Source organism: Danio aesculapii, chromosome 8, assembly GCF_903798145.1.
Source record: "Danio aesculapii chromosome 8, fDanAes4.1, whole genome shotgun sequence".
Lineage (NCBI taxonomy): Eukaryota > Metazoa > Chordata > Actinopteri > Cypriniformes > Danionidae > Danio > Danio aesculapii.
The window spans coordinates 19,606,233-19,621,513 of NC_079442.1; the positions used below are offsets into that span (position 1 = coordinate 19,606,233).

The 15,281-nt window shown below is 37.1% G+C and overlaps 1 protein-coding gene across 1 annotated transcript in view; it reads left to right on the top strand.

Annotated features, from left to right (window-relative positions):
* gpat2 (glycerol-3-phosphate acyltransferase 2, mitochondrial) overlaps window positions 1–15,281 on the top strand; it is a 119,801-nt gene that overhangs the window by 69,780 nt on the left and 34,740 nt on the right. Inside the window, exons 10-13 of the mRNA XM_056463377.1 lie at window positions 6,224–6,322; window positions 10,842–10,924; window positions 14,334–14,452; window positions 14,559–14,629. Coding sequence (XP_056319352.1) covers window positions 6,224–6,322; window positions 10,842–10,924; window positions 14,334–14,452; window positions 14,559–14,629 — 372 coding nt within the window. The remainder of the gene's footprint in view (window positions 1–6,223; window positions 6,323–10,841; window positions 10,925–14,333; window positions 14,453–14,558; window positions 14,630–15,281) is intronic.

Consider the following 15,281-nt stretch of genomic DNA (forward strand, 5'->3'; position numbering starts at 1 on the left):
CTGGTGGCGCTGCCTTTGCATACATCTGATTTTTTTTTTTTACTGCATACGCATATTTACAGCTTTGTCCGTACGCAATGTTTTAGTATAAATTCAACGCAAGTCTTTGTACATGAGGCCCCTGGAGTTTTCATTTGTTATGTCTTGTACGTGACACAGAGTCAAACCCATTGTGTTTTATTGACGTCTGCACCTACCGCAATCCTAAACCGAACCTCACGGTAACCTGATGTTTTATTAATGTCTGCTACACCTACACCAACCTTAAATCCAGCCTACTTGCGTTTTAAGTCTCTCCTACTTAAGGGTCACCAGACCTACTTGCAGTGTAAGGGGTCGATCACACGGAACGCACTTATGTTCCAAAAATGCGATGCGCAGCACACTGGCTTTTGACTGTGAAAAAGAAAAAAAGAAGCACTGTCTTGACACTAGGCAACGACTGAATCAGCTGCATATTGTGCACAAGTGCTGCTGTTGATATTGTTATAATTAGGACATTAACTTCTTTGATCCCCAGCCACTGTGGCTAGTAGTTTTCCAATGTTACTAGCCACTCACCATTTTCACTAGCCACAATTTTGTCGTTGGGAAAATAATGTTTATATGCATAAATTTGACGTTGGCATGCTAAAGTGACTTGAAATTTTACATGATTTAAATTGTGTTATGTCCACATATGTCCTCCTCGTTCATTTAACTTTTTTGTGTTGTGTTTGTTCAGACTAAAGGTCTCAGATTACCAGTTATCTATATATAAATGAAGAGTTAATCTCCTGTTAGAGCAATGTTATTGTAAATCATAATTAAACCATATTAACAAAAATAACTGTGGGCAAAAGAAAACATTCTATGTGTGATAATGAAATGATAATCGTGGTTAACAGTAAACATTAGGCTCATTAATAATCAATTTAAAGAATGGTTAAAGCAAAAGCTTTAAAATCTCTGGAAAGCAGCAGGACTGTGGATGCACGACCACCATTTTTTTCCCAATTTATTTCAAAGAGAAACAATCGCATCAGTTGCATTTCCAGGCAGAGTTGCTTGTCGCAAGGAAACAGGACACGGGAGCTTTTAAACAATCGCGCGTTTCGCATCAGCTGTGCGCACAACACTAAAGCTCTTGTCAGTGAGAATAGCTGGTCTCTTCATGCGCGTGCTCATTCGGTATTCACCTGCTTTCTTTCATCAGTCGAGCTGCTTCTCAATTCTAAGATCACATTTGCACGCATATTGACAAACGATCTAATCTAAACTAAAGTTCTAATCTTTAGTGATGAGCCAGCACTGGCAATTTTGAAATTATTTTCGACCAGCCAAAGTGGCTAGTGAGGGTGTCTGTCTAAAATCGTCTGGACCAAAATGCAGTGAGTGAACACACCAAATCAATGCCAGTTGACTGACACGAGAGGGAACCTTCTGAACCTGCATGAAAGGAGATTTCTGTCCACACCTTCCAAGGGCAGCAGTCTGTTTTTCTCATTTCACAAAGGGAAACAGATAAAGATAAAGTGTGCACAGACAAAGCATAAACAAAGCAGCGTTTGGTACCATAATCAGTGTAATTTTCACTCACCATGGAGAGATTAGCTCATGCAAATATGTCTGATAAGCTAATAATTCCTATTCTTGGCAAAAAAATGCAAAAATGTAGCAAAATTATAGCTGGCTTCTTTGTGTTTCTTTTTGACTTGACGTTAACCCAATGATGTGTGGAACACACCAAACCAACTAGCCAAACTAAGAGCCTGACAAAGCCCAACGACTGATCATCTGCTTGGTATGTCCGACCTTTATTAAATAATATAACTAAAGCTTTTCAAATTTAACTTGTATTATACTGACTTAAAAAAATACAAGCCAAAAAATAAAGACGTTTTATTGACGGTAAATGAGTCAGGAGTAGGCCCACATGGAATCTGCATGCACAGAATTTCGCAGATTTCTGCAGATTTTTAGCCTATCATAAATGCTGTATATTTACTTGAGTAAATGTGTGGAAGTTTATAGTTATTCAGTTTTTTTTATTAATTTCAGTAATAATATTGACTAATATGAAAATATTGATATGATTTATTTACATAACATTTTGTAAAGTAATATTGTCTGTCTTTTAGTAGATATATTATATGAAAGACTTGCTTTGTTTACTAAATAAAGTGGATTTAATTGGATTTGCATAGTAAACATTAAATAAGTTAAAAGGCATTATTTTTATTTCATATATATTTTTTATTATATATAAGTTTTTAGTTATGATACTCCCAAAATCATTCCGGATAAATCTGCAGATTATTAACAAAATTCTCAGCAGAAATATCACAAAATGTCTGCAGATTTTGTCTGGCCCTAATCAGAAGGCATTGTTATACCATTGTTGACATGTTAACACAGTGCTATATTTTTAGCAGCAGGAAAGAAATGCCCTGTTAGCTATTGAATTGGAATATTGAGCTATTAAGCATTGATGTTATCCTCCTTAAAACAAAACAGAACAAAGAAGAGCCCTTGCTCTGCTGCTTTTGCATTTTGTTCAACACAGCAACAATCCAGCTGTTGCATGGTGCAATCAAATGAAAGAGTTTCAGCATAACCATTTTTAGCTCAGACTTTTGTGTCTTTTCCTCATTCAGCCAAAAACTGGAAATGGCATTTTCCGCCAATAATTTTCAGCAGCCTAAATTTTTTTTTTGTGCATACCTACCTACTATGTACTCAAAACACTTTAGTGAGCACCTTAGGAATTCTCTAGCAAACAGCCATCATTATCCTAGCTACCACAAAGCACCCCAACACTTTTTTAGCAACCACTCAAAACAACCTAGACATATCCAGGCCCCCAACACCCAATATTAAACACTCTAGAAACCACACAAAACACCCTGCTGACAAAGTAGTAACGTCATTACAACCCCCAGCAGCAACAAAGAAAATCCCAGCCACTATCTTGCATTGTCCTAGCAACCATCCAGAACACCCTAACAACCACACAAATATAATTATTCTCATACAAGGTCTCCACAAAGATTAAATCCAAAGCCCACTGAAGCTTTGTTCAGGCATCATCATATACTTTTTTTGGCCCGTTCAGTCTCCAGGTTTTCATATTTTAGCAGAAAGAAAGCAGTAGCAATGTGAAAACCCAAGATTATCAGTGATGTGGAAGTTTTGGAAGCAAGGATTGAGCCAAGAATCCAGTAGAGAGGTCACAAAAGGCCATAAATGTTTAGAAGAAACATTTATCTGAGGTTATATACTGTAGACTCAAATATTTGCAACTTCATGCCCTTGCTATCACACTCTTGCATATTTGTAAACTTTTATGATAGTTTGATTGGACTGTTTTCATAAAATTGTTCATGGCAGCAGCATTATTAAAGAGCCCCTATTATGGGTTTTTGAAAATGACCTTCCATGCAGTGTGTAACTCAGCTCTAAGTAAAGTGAAACATCCAGCTGAGGCTTTAATCTGAAAGTGCGCCATGTTTAAAACTATTGATTAATCTATAAAAGAGTCTACTCAGAGTGGTTCAAATGAATCATGGGGTAACTAATCTTTAGCTGTGTCAGCTTGACGTTAAAACGGAACTCAAACCCCACCCATTTGTTGCGTGCGCAGACCCGGGAAAATGGAAACCCCACCCATAAACAATGTAGAAAGAAAAAGAGGAAGACAAACACTGTAGCAGATCCTGGTTAAATCATGTTCTGAAGACGCTGTGCTCTGAAGTGTGAGGGGAAGGTAGTGTTGTAGTTTCCCTACCCAAAGATGACGCTGTGAAGAGTCAGTTGTTGAAGTTTATTTTTGCAAAAATACCTCAGAATTATAGCCCCAGCCTTGTGCTGTGTTGCTGTCATTTTTCTGATGAGTGCTTCAGCAATCTACACGCTTACAACGGTGGATTCGCTTGCCGTTTGTTAAAGGATGGATCAGAAAAGACTATTGTCAGAGCTTGACAGGAACTTTACAGTACACAGTTCATGGAACAAGTGCGTTTAAAATGGTTGCCTCTTATTTTCTATAACTTGCAAATTATGTATTTAATTGTGTTTTGTAACTTGTAACCACTCCATGTGGCTTGTACTGTATCTGGTTAACTCTTTATATTCTCATATCGCATTTAAAGCCACGTTGAAAACGCAACACGTCACGTTTTGTTTACAGATTAAAATGCGTTTGTGAGCTCACGATCCTCTTCCGTTTGTCGTTGCTATGTTCACCGTCAGCTGTTCCTACACATGTGCTGCGGTCAAGTTTCAAAATAGTTCAGCTTATGCCACTGTGTGGATTATTCTTAACCATGACACACATTCAATGTTAGAGCAGTATGCTGGTGTTAAACTGCATTGTTTAAATGTGCTCCTGCCGGCATTAACAGTAAAAATAAACAAGTTGTCCAAGATGCCACAACATTGCATGGTCAACTTGCTACTCGATTGTTTACTGAGCAGCTTTTGATGAGCCTAATGTTATAGATGACTTACTTGAAGCACCCACACAGAAATGCCAGTTAATGAGGCGTCTGTTTATACATATGCACATGATTCTACTAAATTTATTGACAATAAACAATACACAGAATGAATGTAAAGATATTTCACTGTCAACATTACTTCTCTTTTTTTCAGTACAGCAGAGTTCCTCCATAGGACTTGGGCAGTGTTGCCTCAGTAGGTTCTTTGACACGTTTTTGCGCTTTTAGGCACATATTTACATACTTGGTGCCAGTTTAATTATCTCGTTGCATGCTTACCACTGTGTATCGGCCTACAGGATTTGAATGTTCACAGAACTGTAGGGAACATCTTTCTTGAAGTAAGTAAAAACTTCATAGCAGTCATAGCATTTGCTCTCCCAATATGTCCCAGGACATATTGGAATGATTATAAAATAAACATAAGCCTACATCTATGCTAAAGTGATCTTGCCAAGACTTAACTTAAGCTATTCTACAATTCTGTCATCATTTACTCATCCGTCATCTGTTTTAAACCTGTGCAAGTTCAATTCTTTTGTTGAACACAAGATATTTTGGGGAAAAAAATGGAGAATGCATGTAAAAAATTTGTATTTTATTTTTTCTTACGTTCAAAGTTGATGAGTCAGCAACCAGCCTTCTTCAAAATATCTTCTTTTGTGTTCACCTGAAGAAAGAAACTCAATGTTTACAACTATATCAGGGAGATTAAATGATGAGTGTTTGGGTGAACTATCCCTTCAATTAAAAACCTGCTAAACTAAGATTGAAAGTAAAGTTTATTTATAAAGCACATTTAACTTAAGTTTCGGATTCGAATCATTTAACCTGATTAGATTCTTGCCTTCTGATTGGTTCTCGGGATATAGCGGCTTTTGCTGTCAAAGGCAAGTGGCGTTAAGAAGCTTTTGCATACAAACTGTTATTTCTGAATGTGCTGATGCTGCAATTATAGATGATTTGAAGCAAATCTATTTGTTGATTGTGTACTACATGCCTAAAGCATTCACTCAATGTCATTAGCTCATTTTTGGCGGAAGTAGTGTTTAGCTGCTTTTGCATCTGAACTCTGAACTATGTATATGTATAGTAGCAACCCTACAGCAATGAGGTCTAAATCACTTAGAAGTTGCACTGGAATTGCAGTTGTGTAATTTTATATTTCTAATTCCTGTGGCGAGCTGATTCATTACACACTAATAAGCAGCAATAATCAGATAACTGAACTGAACTTAAACACTACAAACTGAACTACACTGTTCCTATTTACTGTGACCTTTTATGTGAAGCTGCTTTGACACAATCTACATTGTATAAGCGCTATACAAATAAAGGTGAATTGAATTGAATTGAATAATTAAAATCAACCGCTTGTGTGTTTTTTCATTTTGATTTGATTTTTAATATGCAGATTGTGAGATGCGTCTTCCAAATAAGCAGCGGTGAATAGACACGGCTTAAAGCTTTCTGTCTCACATTTAGGGAAGAACGGAAAGATAAAGGGCTCTGAGAAATCCATATTATTGTGTGCATCCGTCTCAAATAGACGCCAGTTATTATAGTGATTACAGCCACTAATTTCTCCTCTAATGGCTCTTCACCATTAGAGCGCCGGAAAAAAAAGATGGGAATAGTTTTCTCGAATTAGATCCAAGTCATTTCATCAGCTGGCGAGTGGCAGCGCTTTGAGTGTGTGCACCATTGTTTGTGAGTGTTTTCTCATTTGTTTGTGTGGTCTGCAGGCCGGCGTTATGTCTGCTCTGGGGTTTGCGCTCTCCCTGCTGAAGTGTGGTCACAGAGGAAGTGTTAGGATCCATTTCGCACAGGCTTTCTCTCTGAAGGTATGAGTCACACACGAGCACACACGAGCTCGCTCATCCATACAGTGTAGCAGATGAAAAATAATCATTTCTTACAAATGCAGAGCATTAACACAATGGTTCTTGGGCAGTGGGTGGCCGTAAGAGTAGGGTGGCAGAAAGCAAAGAAAATAATGGTGAGACGCAAACAACAATATGCATCTAGCCATGTAATTATGCTCAGTAAGGAGAAACAAAACAAACTGGTTTATGAACTTGAAACGGAGCCGAATGTTTTGTTGATGCACAGATTTATTATTTGCTTGGTAAATAAGGCATAATTAAAAAATTTCTTTTACAATGTAATTGGTATTGCCTAAAATTTCTTAATATTTTTCCACAAATTTTATGTGTCTCAGTATCCATTTTAAAACCTAATAAAATGTGCCGTTTGATTTGAAAATATGGTATTCTTTGAAATAAAATTAAATATTAAAAGCATTAAAACATTGCGGGAATTGGGAATATAGCCTTTTCAAGAGTTCACTCTCAGCTGATGATTGATTATAGAGCGTGTTTGGGTCGGCGCAGTAACCTAGTGGTTAGTGCGTCGACATATGGTGCAGTAGCATGCCAGGGTGTCCCGAGTTCGAATCCCGGCTCAAGGACATTTCCCTACCCTACCCCCTTCTCTCTCTCCAGCTTCGCTTCCTGTCTAAATACGTTCCCATCTAATAAAGGCAAAGAAGGACAAAAATAAATCTTTAAAAAAAAATTATAAAATAGTGCGTGTTTGGCATGCTGTCCCCGGAGAGAGCCCTGGGGTCTGTTCTTCGTATGTGGATTACTCAGTTAGCTGGGTTTAGTTTTTGACGATTTGACACAATCCAGGATCGTTTCGTTATTCAAAACTGATCCGAGAGTTGTTGTCATAGCAACAGTTCTGGTAGCTCAAACCTGCTCTGGAGCAGGCTCAGTTCATATAAACAGGATTAGATCGGGTCACTTCAAGCAAAGATAATACTGAAAGTATGTTCCCAATTCTGATTTTTTCTTACAGTAGTAGTTATATACACTTGGAAAAATAGTAAATATATTTTTAACTATATATATATATATATATATATATATATATAAAGTTAAAAATATTAATAAAACTTATGCAATATGCACTTCGAAATAAAAGTACAAAGACTGCCACCTGGTGATTCAAAGTGAAAGTTTATTGATATTAACTTTTTAGATACAAACGGGTACAATCGCTTCAGTACAATTTGTGTATGATTATGCAGTCATGAACATGTTTTGACAGTTAATATGACGGTGATTTGATGCTTCACAAAAGTTGCAGACACCTTTACTAATATCAAAATGCTTTTGTTATGCAAAATTTACTTAAACATCCAGTTATTCTTTACACTGATCAAGAAACCAGCTACTATAATACTACTATGGCTACTATAATAAAAAAAAAAATCACTCTAACTGTAAAACTAAATAAACTGCTAAATACTCTTGACACATGAAAGTGTAAAGCCTGCAGCTCACGACAAATTTGTAAAGTTATTGCGAATTATATTTAACAAACCGTTTACTGCGAATTTTATGTAATTTTGCTCACATGGACAATTGAATATTCATTAGATGATGTCATTATGCTGCTGTGTCACCAGCCAATTGTTGCATTGCTGATCATGATTTCAAGGATCGATTGTTCTGTCCTTCACAACACACGCAGAGATCTCAGATCAGTTCATCCAGACATTTTAACCTGATTCGCAAACTTGTCTGAAGAACCAAATTAGCCAGAGATCAGTTAATTAAAAGATCCAGGATCTGCCAAATCATCTTAGATCATTTACATGAGGTACGAAGAATGGACCCCAGAGCTCATGAGATCATCAAGCCTGGGGTTCCCTCCTGTTGTATGGCGAGAGGTGAGTTTGAACATGTAAACTCCATACATAAATGTCAACTTGGCCAGGCAAAGACTTGACCCAGTGACATTCTTGCTTGCTTCATAAAATACTTTACTTTTCAAATACTTAAAAATACCATTTAAATATTAAGGGATCAGTCAGATCTTCTGTTTATATGTGTGTTTGTTTTTTGACAGAAAGAAAATGTGTTTTATGAAAGTAATTTAATTATTACAATGTTAATACAAATGAATACAAAGTATTTGTGTTTCAAACTAACTCTTACTTCAATAACTTCAAACAATCTTTAAAATATCTTCAAAATATGCATCATGGTTTCCAAAAAAACATCATTAGCTTTGTCATCAAATGAAGAACTTTTAAAATAAATATATTTATATAAAATTTAAGAACATATTTAAAAAAAAAATATTTAACTACAATGCAGTTCAGAAATAAAAATAAATAAATAAATAAATAAAACCTTGATCAGAATGAAGAGACTTATTAAATGAAAAAAAAAAAACATGATAAAATATTAAACCCCTTAACTTTAACCCCCACATTTTGAGTTCAAACTTAATATTATATCGTTCTAGGTCATATACTGTATGCATATTATATGTAGTTTGTCAAACTAAGTTTGTTTAGGCCAAAAAATGTAAACTTTAAAAAAGAGAAATGTCCTGAAAAATGGGGGGCTAACTTAAGCCAAAACTTCTGAACAGTATATTTATTTAAAAGCTGGCGACACGCTGACTCAGTGGTTAGCACTGTCACCTCACAGCAAGAAGGTCATTGGTTCCAGAGTCCCAGCTGGCTCAGTTGGCATTTCTGTGTGTTCTCATCATGTTCGCGTGGGTTTCCTCCGGGTGCTCCGGTTTCCCCCACAGTCCAAAAACATGTGGTATAGACCATTTTAAGGGGTGTAAGCAAAGCATAAAATAATCGTCTCAACATATCCTGTGGACGTAAATAGACGTCCTGCGGCATGATACGCGCAAATGAGGCGATTCGCACAAATGAAGCAGCGCGAATCGAGTGGCATGAGTTGAGTGTTTTGCGCGGTTGATGTGCTTAACGCATGAATCGCTCGAGTTGGAAAATCTGATCTTAAGCGGACATTTATGCCACGTTAACCAATAAGGAGCTTTCTCTTGTAGGGGCTTGCTTATGACTAGAGCCAGACAGAAACTGCTGACATTTTTAGCTATTTCTGCACAGAATATTATAAAAAATGAACTGCAAAACTGCAAATTTATGCAAAATGATTTTGGGAGTATCATAACTATAAATTTTATCTAGGAAATAAAAAGTAACACCCTTTTAACTTTTATTTAATGTTTACAACGAAAATACATTTAGATTATGCCACTTATTTGGCAAACAAAGCATTTTCTCATATAATATCTCTCTATTTTACAAGCTGTATTTTAAGTAAATCATATGAACAATTGCATATCAGTCAATAGTATTATTGAAATTAATTAAAAAAGTAAATAAATATAAATTTACACACATTTTCACAAGTAAATAAATAGTGATTTATCAATGATGGGCTAAAAATCTGCGAAAATCTGCTGAAAGCTTCCGTCATCGAAGTTAAGTTTCTAGAGGTGTGTGTTGGGTGGGTGCTGGGTGCACCTCTGAAAGGATCTAGTGGACACAGACACAGCTCCAAACGAATCAACGCTGTTATTCAGCCTTCAGCATTTATTGTGAAGCGAATTTGACACGTGAGAAGAGCGCGATTTATCCGTGCTTTCCACGTCTAGTGTGAACACAGTAAAAGTGTGCAATTGAGTGTGTATGGATTTTTTCCAGTACTGGGTTGCGTAAAACATATGCTGGATAAGTTGGCGGTTCATTCCACTGTGGCGACCTCTGATGAATAAAGGGACTAAGCCGAAGGAAAATGAATGAACTTTTTTTTTTTATTTAACTTAATTTGTTTTTTATTTGGTTTAAAATAGCTTTTTGTCCATAATAAAATAAACAAAACAATACTTGTAGAACAAATAAAATGAATAGGACAAAAATGCAAACAATATACAAAATAAAATATATTAGCATAGTCAAAATCTAGATATAATTCTCATTTAAAAAAAAAAAATTCCCCCAGTGTAGAGAGTTCTTTGAAGCAATTAAAGTTATCCATCTAATAACAGCAAGACATTTCAGTTTATTTATTTATTATTATACATTTTTAACTAATCTATTGTTTAATTAATCTTAACTAAATGAATGACAGATATTGGATTGTATTTACAGTATGCATAAAGACCCAAAGAGCACATACTGGGCATATTTGAATTTGCAAGTAATTGTTCATACTGTACGTCAGACAGAACTGATGTTGATAAATGTCCTTCCAGTTTCGCATTAGTAAATATCATATTTATATCATCGAAAGCTGCATTGTTGGATGTATGCAGTTTATGTTAAACTAATACATTTTATGTTTGAATTTAAATGTGTTTAGAACTGCCAATTGCTTTTCAAATTTTGGGTCTTGAATCGAAACCAGCGAAGAATCACAGCCTTAATGCAACATCTCAATTTATGCAGCCAAAGCAGAGACACTGGAAAAGTTTTTACAGTCTCCCTCGTTCTCTCTCTCTCTTTCTCTCTCTGTCTCTCAGGAGATGTGCGAGAGTGGAAAGTGTCGTGTGGATGGTGGGCGCCCCCTACAGGACCTGCTGATGACCGCCATTGTGCACAACAGGTCTCTTCAACACCTCTGTTCCTGCATCCCTCATCTCTTCTCCCCTAGCATCTGTTAGCCCATATGGTCAAAGACAAAAGAGCTTCAAACCATCCTGCAACCTTCATTCTAGATTTCCCCAGTGTTTGCAGCCCCCAGAACACAGTAACAACCTCCCAAAATGACCTAGCAACCACCCAGCAACATCTAAGGAAACACACAAAACACCATAACAGCCACTCAAAATGACCTAGCAACCACCCAGCAACATCTAAGAAACCACCCAGAACAAAATAACAGCCACCCAAAATGACCTAGCAACCACCTAGCAATGTTTTAGCAACTACCCAGAACCACATGACAACCTCCAAAATGACCTAGCAACCACCTGGCAATGTCTTAGCAGCCACTTAACATTATAATAGTGACCTAAAACCACCTAGCATCTAAACACTAACCTCCTAGTACTTTCTTAGCAACCACCCAGAACACCCTAGCAATGAAATAGGAATGCCCTGTCAACTGCTCAGAACTGTCACTTCTTTGCATTATCAGCAACCACACAACACCATAACAACCATTCAGAACAGCCTAGCAGCCAGTTTTAGCATTATAAAACCAACAACCCAGCAACATCTTAGCAACCACTCAGTACCACCCCAAATGACTTAGCATCCACACGAAAGGATGTAGCAAACACTTAGCAATGGCTTACCAACCACCCAGAACACCATAGCAACCACCCAAAAACAGCTTAGCGCGCACCTAGCAATACCTTAGCAACCACTTTACATTATAATAGTGACCTAAAAAAACACCTAGCATCTAAACACCAACCACCTAGTTCTTTCTTAGCAACCACCTAGAACCCCCTAGCAACAATATTGGAATGCCATCAACTGCTTGTAACTTGCTTACATTATCTTTGCAACCACGCAATGCCATAACAACCATTCACAACAGCTTAGCAGCCATTTAACATTTTAAAAGCAACCACCCAGCCATACCATAACTACACAAAATGTTCTAGCAACCACCTAGCAATGTCTTAGCAACCACTCAGAACATCATAACAACTGTCCAAAATGAATTATGTCTTAGAAGCCACTTAACATTATAATAGTGACATAAACAACACCATCTAGCAACATCTAAACACCAACCCCCTAGTACCTACTTAGCAACCAACCCAGAACACCCTAGCAATGACAGGAATGTCCTGTCAACTGCTCTTTAGCAACTTCCTTGGATTATTTTAGCAAACACACAACACCCTAACAACCATTCAGAACGTCTTAGCAACCACCCAGAACACCATAAAAACTATCTAAAAGGACCTAGCATTCCCCTAGCAATGCCTTAGCAACCACTTAACATTATAATAGCGACCTAAAAAGCGACCTACCTTGCATCTAAACACCAACCACCTAGTTCTTTCTTAGCAACCACCAAGAACACCCTAACAACAACATAGGAATGCTTCAGCTGCTTTTTAGCAACTTTCTTGCATTATTGTAGCAACCACACAACACCATAACAACCATTCAGACCAGCTTAGCAGCCATTTTAAAAGCAACCACCCAGAAACATATTAGCAACCACCCAGCACACCATAACAATCCCCCAAAATTTCCTTGCAACCATCCATAGTACCATAACATTCACTAAAAATGTAACCACAGTAGTAACCACATAGCGATGTCTTAGCAACCACTTAACAAAATAGCGACCTAAAAACCATCTAACGCCTAAACAGCAACCCCATAGCACTTTCTCAGCAACCATCCAGAACACCCTAGCAATGATCTGTCTTGTCAACTGTACAAATCTCTTTAGTAACCACAGCCCTCTAAAATCCATCCAGAACAGCCTAGCAGCCAATTTTAGCATTATAAAAGCAGCCACCCAACAACATCTTAGCAACCACCCAGAACACCATACACCCAGCCAAAATGATCTAGTAACCACCTAGCAATGTCTTAGCAACCATTTAACATAACAGCGGCCTAAAATCTAAACAACAACCCCTATCACTTTCTTAGTAACCAGTCAGAGCACACTAGCAACAACCAGTAATGTCCTGTCAACTGCGGAGAACTTTTTCACAGCCTCCTTGTATTATCTTAACAGCCACACAACACCCTAACAACCTAACAATGTCTTGGCAACCACCCAGAACACCATAACAGCCACCCAAAATGACCTAGCAACCACCTAACATTGTCTTAGCAACCACCCAGAACACAATAAAACCCAGCCAGAATGATCTAGTAACCACCTAGCAATGTCTTAGCAACCATTTAACATAACAGCGACCTAAAATCTAAACAGCAACCCACTAGCACTTTCTTAGTAACCACCCAAAGCACACTCGCAACAACCAGGTAATGTCCTATCAACTGCAGAGAACTGTTTACCAATCTCCTTGCATTATCTTAACAACCACACAACAACCTAACAATGTCTTAGCAACCACCCAGAACACCATAACAGCCATCCAAAATGACCTAGCAACCACCTAACAAAGTCTTAGCAACCACCCAGAACACCATACACCCAGCCAAAATGATCTAGTAGCCACCTAACTATGTCTTAGCAACCATCTTAACAACCACACAACACCCTAACAACCGTCCAGAACAGCCTAGCAACCACTTTTTTGCATTCTAAAAGGGATCACCAAGAAATGTCCTGGTAAATACTCAGCACTCTAACAACATTGCAGATTTCCCCAGAGTTAAGGACCCGCACCCCATTTCTTATCCATGTTTGTGTCGTTTATCTGACGTGCAAAACTGGTAAGAAAAATAAGAACAAAAAGAGTAAATACTGACAAGGAAGCTGGGTTGAAGATGATGGATGATACCTTTCAGTCCAATTTTCAGCCAGTTCAACATATTGCTTTCTTCGAAATGACAAAGTCTCCAGTTTGCTGAATCAGACCTCCAGAGCCACAAGCATTAAACGTTTTTGCATTGCATTCCCTTTCAAGCAGGCCAGGAAGAAGTAGTTTATTCCATTACTGGCTCGTAATGCGCTGGAATCTTCTGGAAAACCTACAAAGAGCTTCTCATCTGCACTCCGGTCTCTTCCTAGCGCCTGAGGGGCCGTTATATGTTTTAAAACGGAGGATCCGCAGCAGGGAGGCCTTATCATGAAGACTCAGCCCTGCAGGACTTGACATTTGCATTTTGACAGCTGATAATAATGTATTGTTGTAAAGGCTTTTGTCGAACACGTTAGGGAACGAGAACAATGAATAGTCAGGTGACACAGTCATAGGAGGTTTTGCTGAGGTCTGTAATGTAAATTTAATGCAGAGATCAAGGTCCTGAAGGTGTTTTAGAGAGTGACAGTGCGTACGCCTCTGAACTATATATTAGACAGAGTATGTTGTAATAAAATGAAATGCGGTCGTTTATTTCGTCAGGATGGACTCCATCTTCAGCCAGAAGGATGTTTCCTGGCTCCTCCCAGACGCTGTTATGCCTGAACTCCCTCCTGCGTATAGACAGCAGACTATCGCACTGACTCTTCATCTCATCTACTGTAAGTCTGTTTGACACTTGCTGAGTGTAAAAGAACAAACACTTTCACTTTAGTTGTGTTTAATTCATGAGGAAAAGATTTGTGTGCTTTTTTTTTGTTCATTTAGCCTCAACTACAAATATGGCTGTCATGTCTACCAGTCTAGTATCCTGTTTGCTGCTCCACAAGCATCGCAAGGTGCGTTTTAACAATGTCTCTTGCTCCAGTATGCAAGTTTTGGCCAATAATAATAACTCTGTATATTTTGAAGCCGATAACTAATGGTGTGCCACATGTAGTGGTGGGTGTAATTAGTTACAAAGTCACTAGTTATTCTAATTAAATTACTTGTAAATTACCTTTAAAAGTAATTTAGCAATTTTAAGTTACTTATGATAATTTTAGGTCATTTAACAGCAGTAACTTATAATGTGCTTACAATCCAGAGAAGCAGAATAATTGTACATTTTATGCAAATATATTTTGAAGATTAATTTTTCTAATAAATTACTATTTTTCAACTAATAAAGATTAAGTTTATCAAGATGATTGAACATACTTTAACAATGAATTAAGAAATGAATGATATGTATGCATAAAATATGGTATCATTTAAGTTTCTAAATCTTTTGAAACTTTTTTCAATTCAAAAGGTCTTATTTGATTTACATTTACATAGTTAAAAGTAAAATTGTTATTGTTTGTGTTAAGATTCAAGTACCTGAATTACAAATTGAGTACTTAAGATGTAATGTAATAAATAATAAAAAAATTTATATATGTAATAAAATGCATGTAATAAAAACTGTATATATGACTTTATATAACATAAAATGTTATATATTTTAGA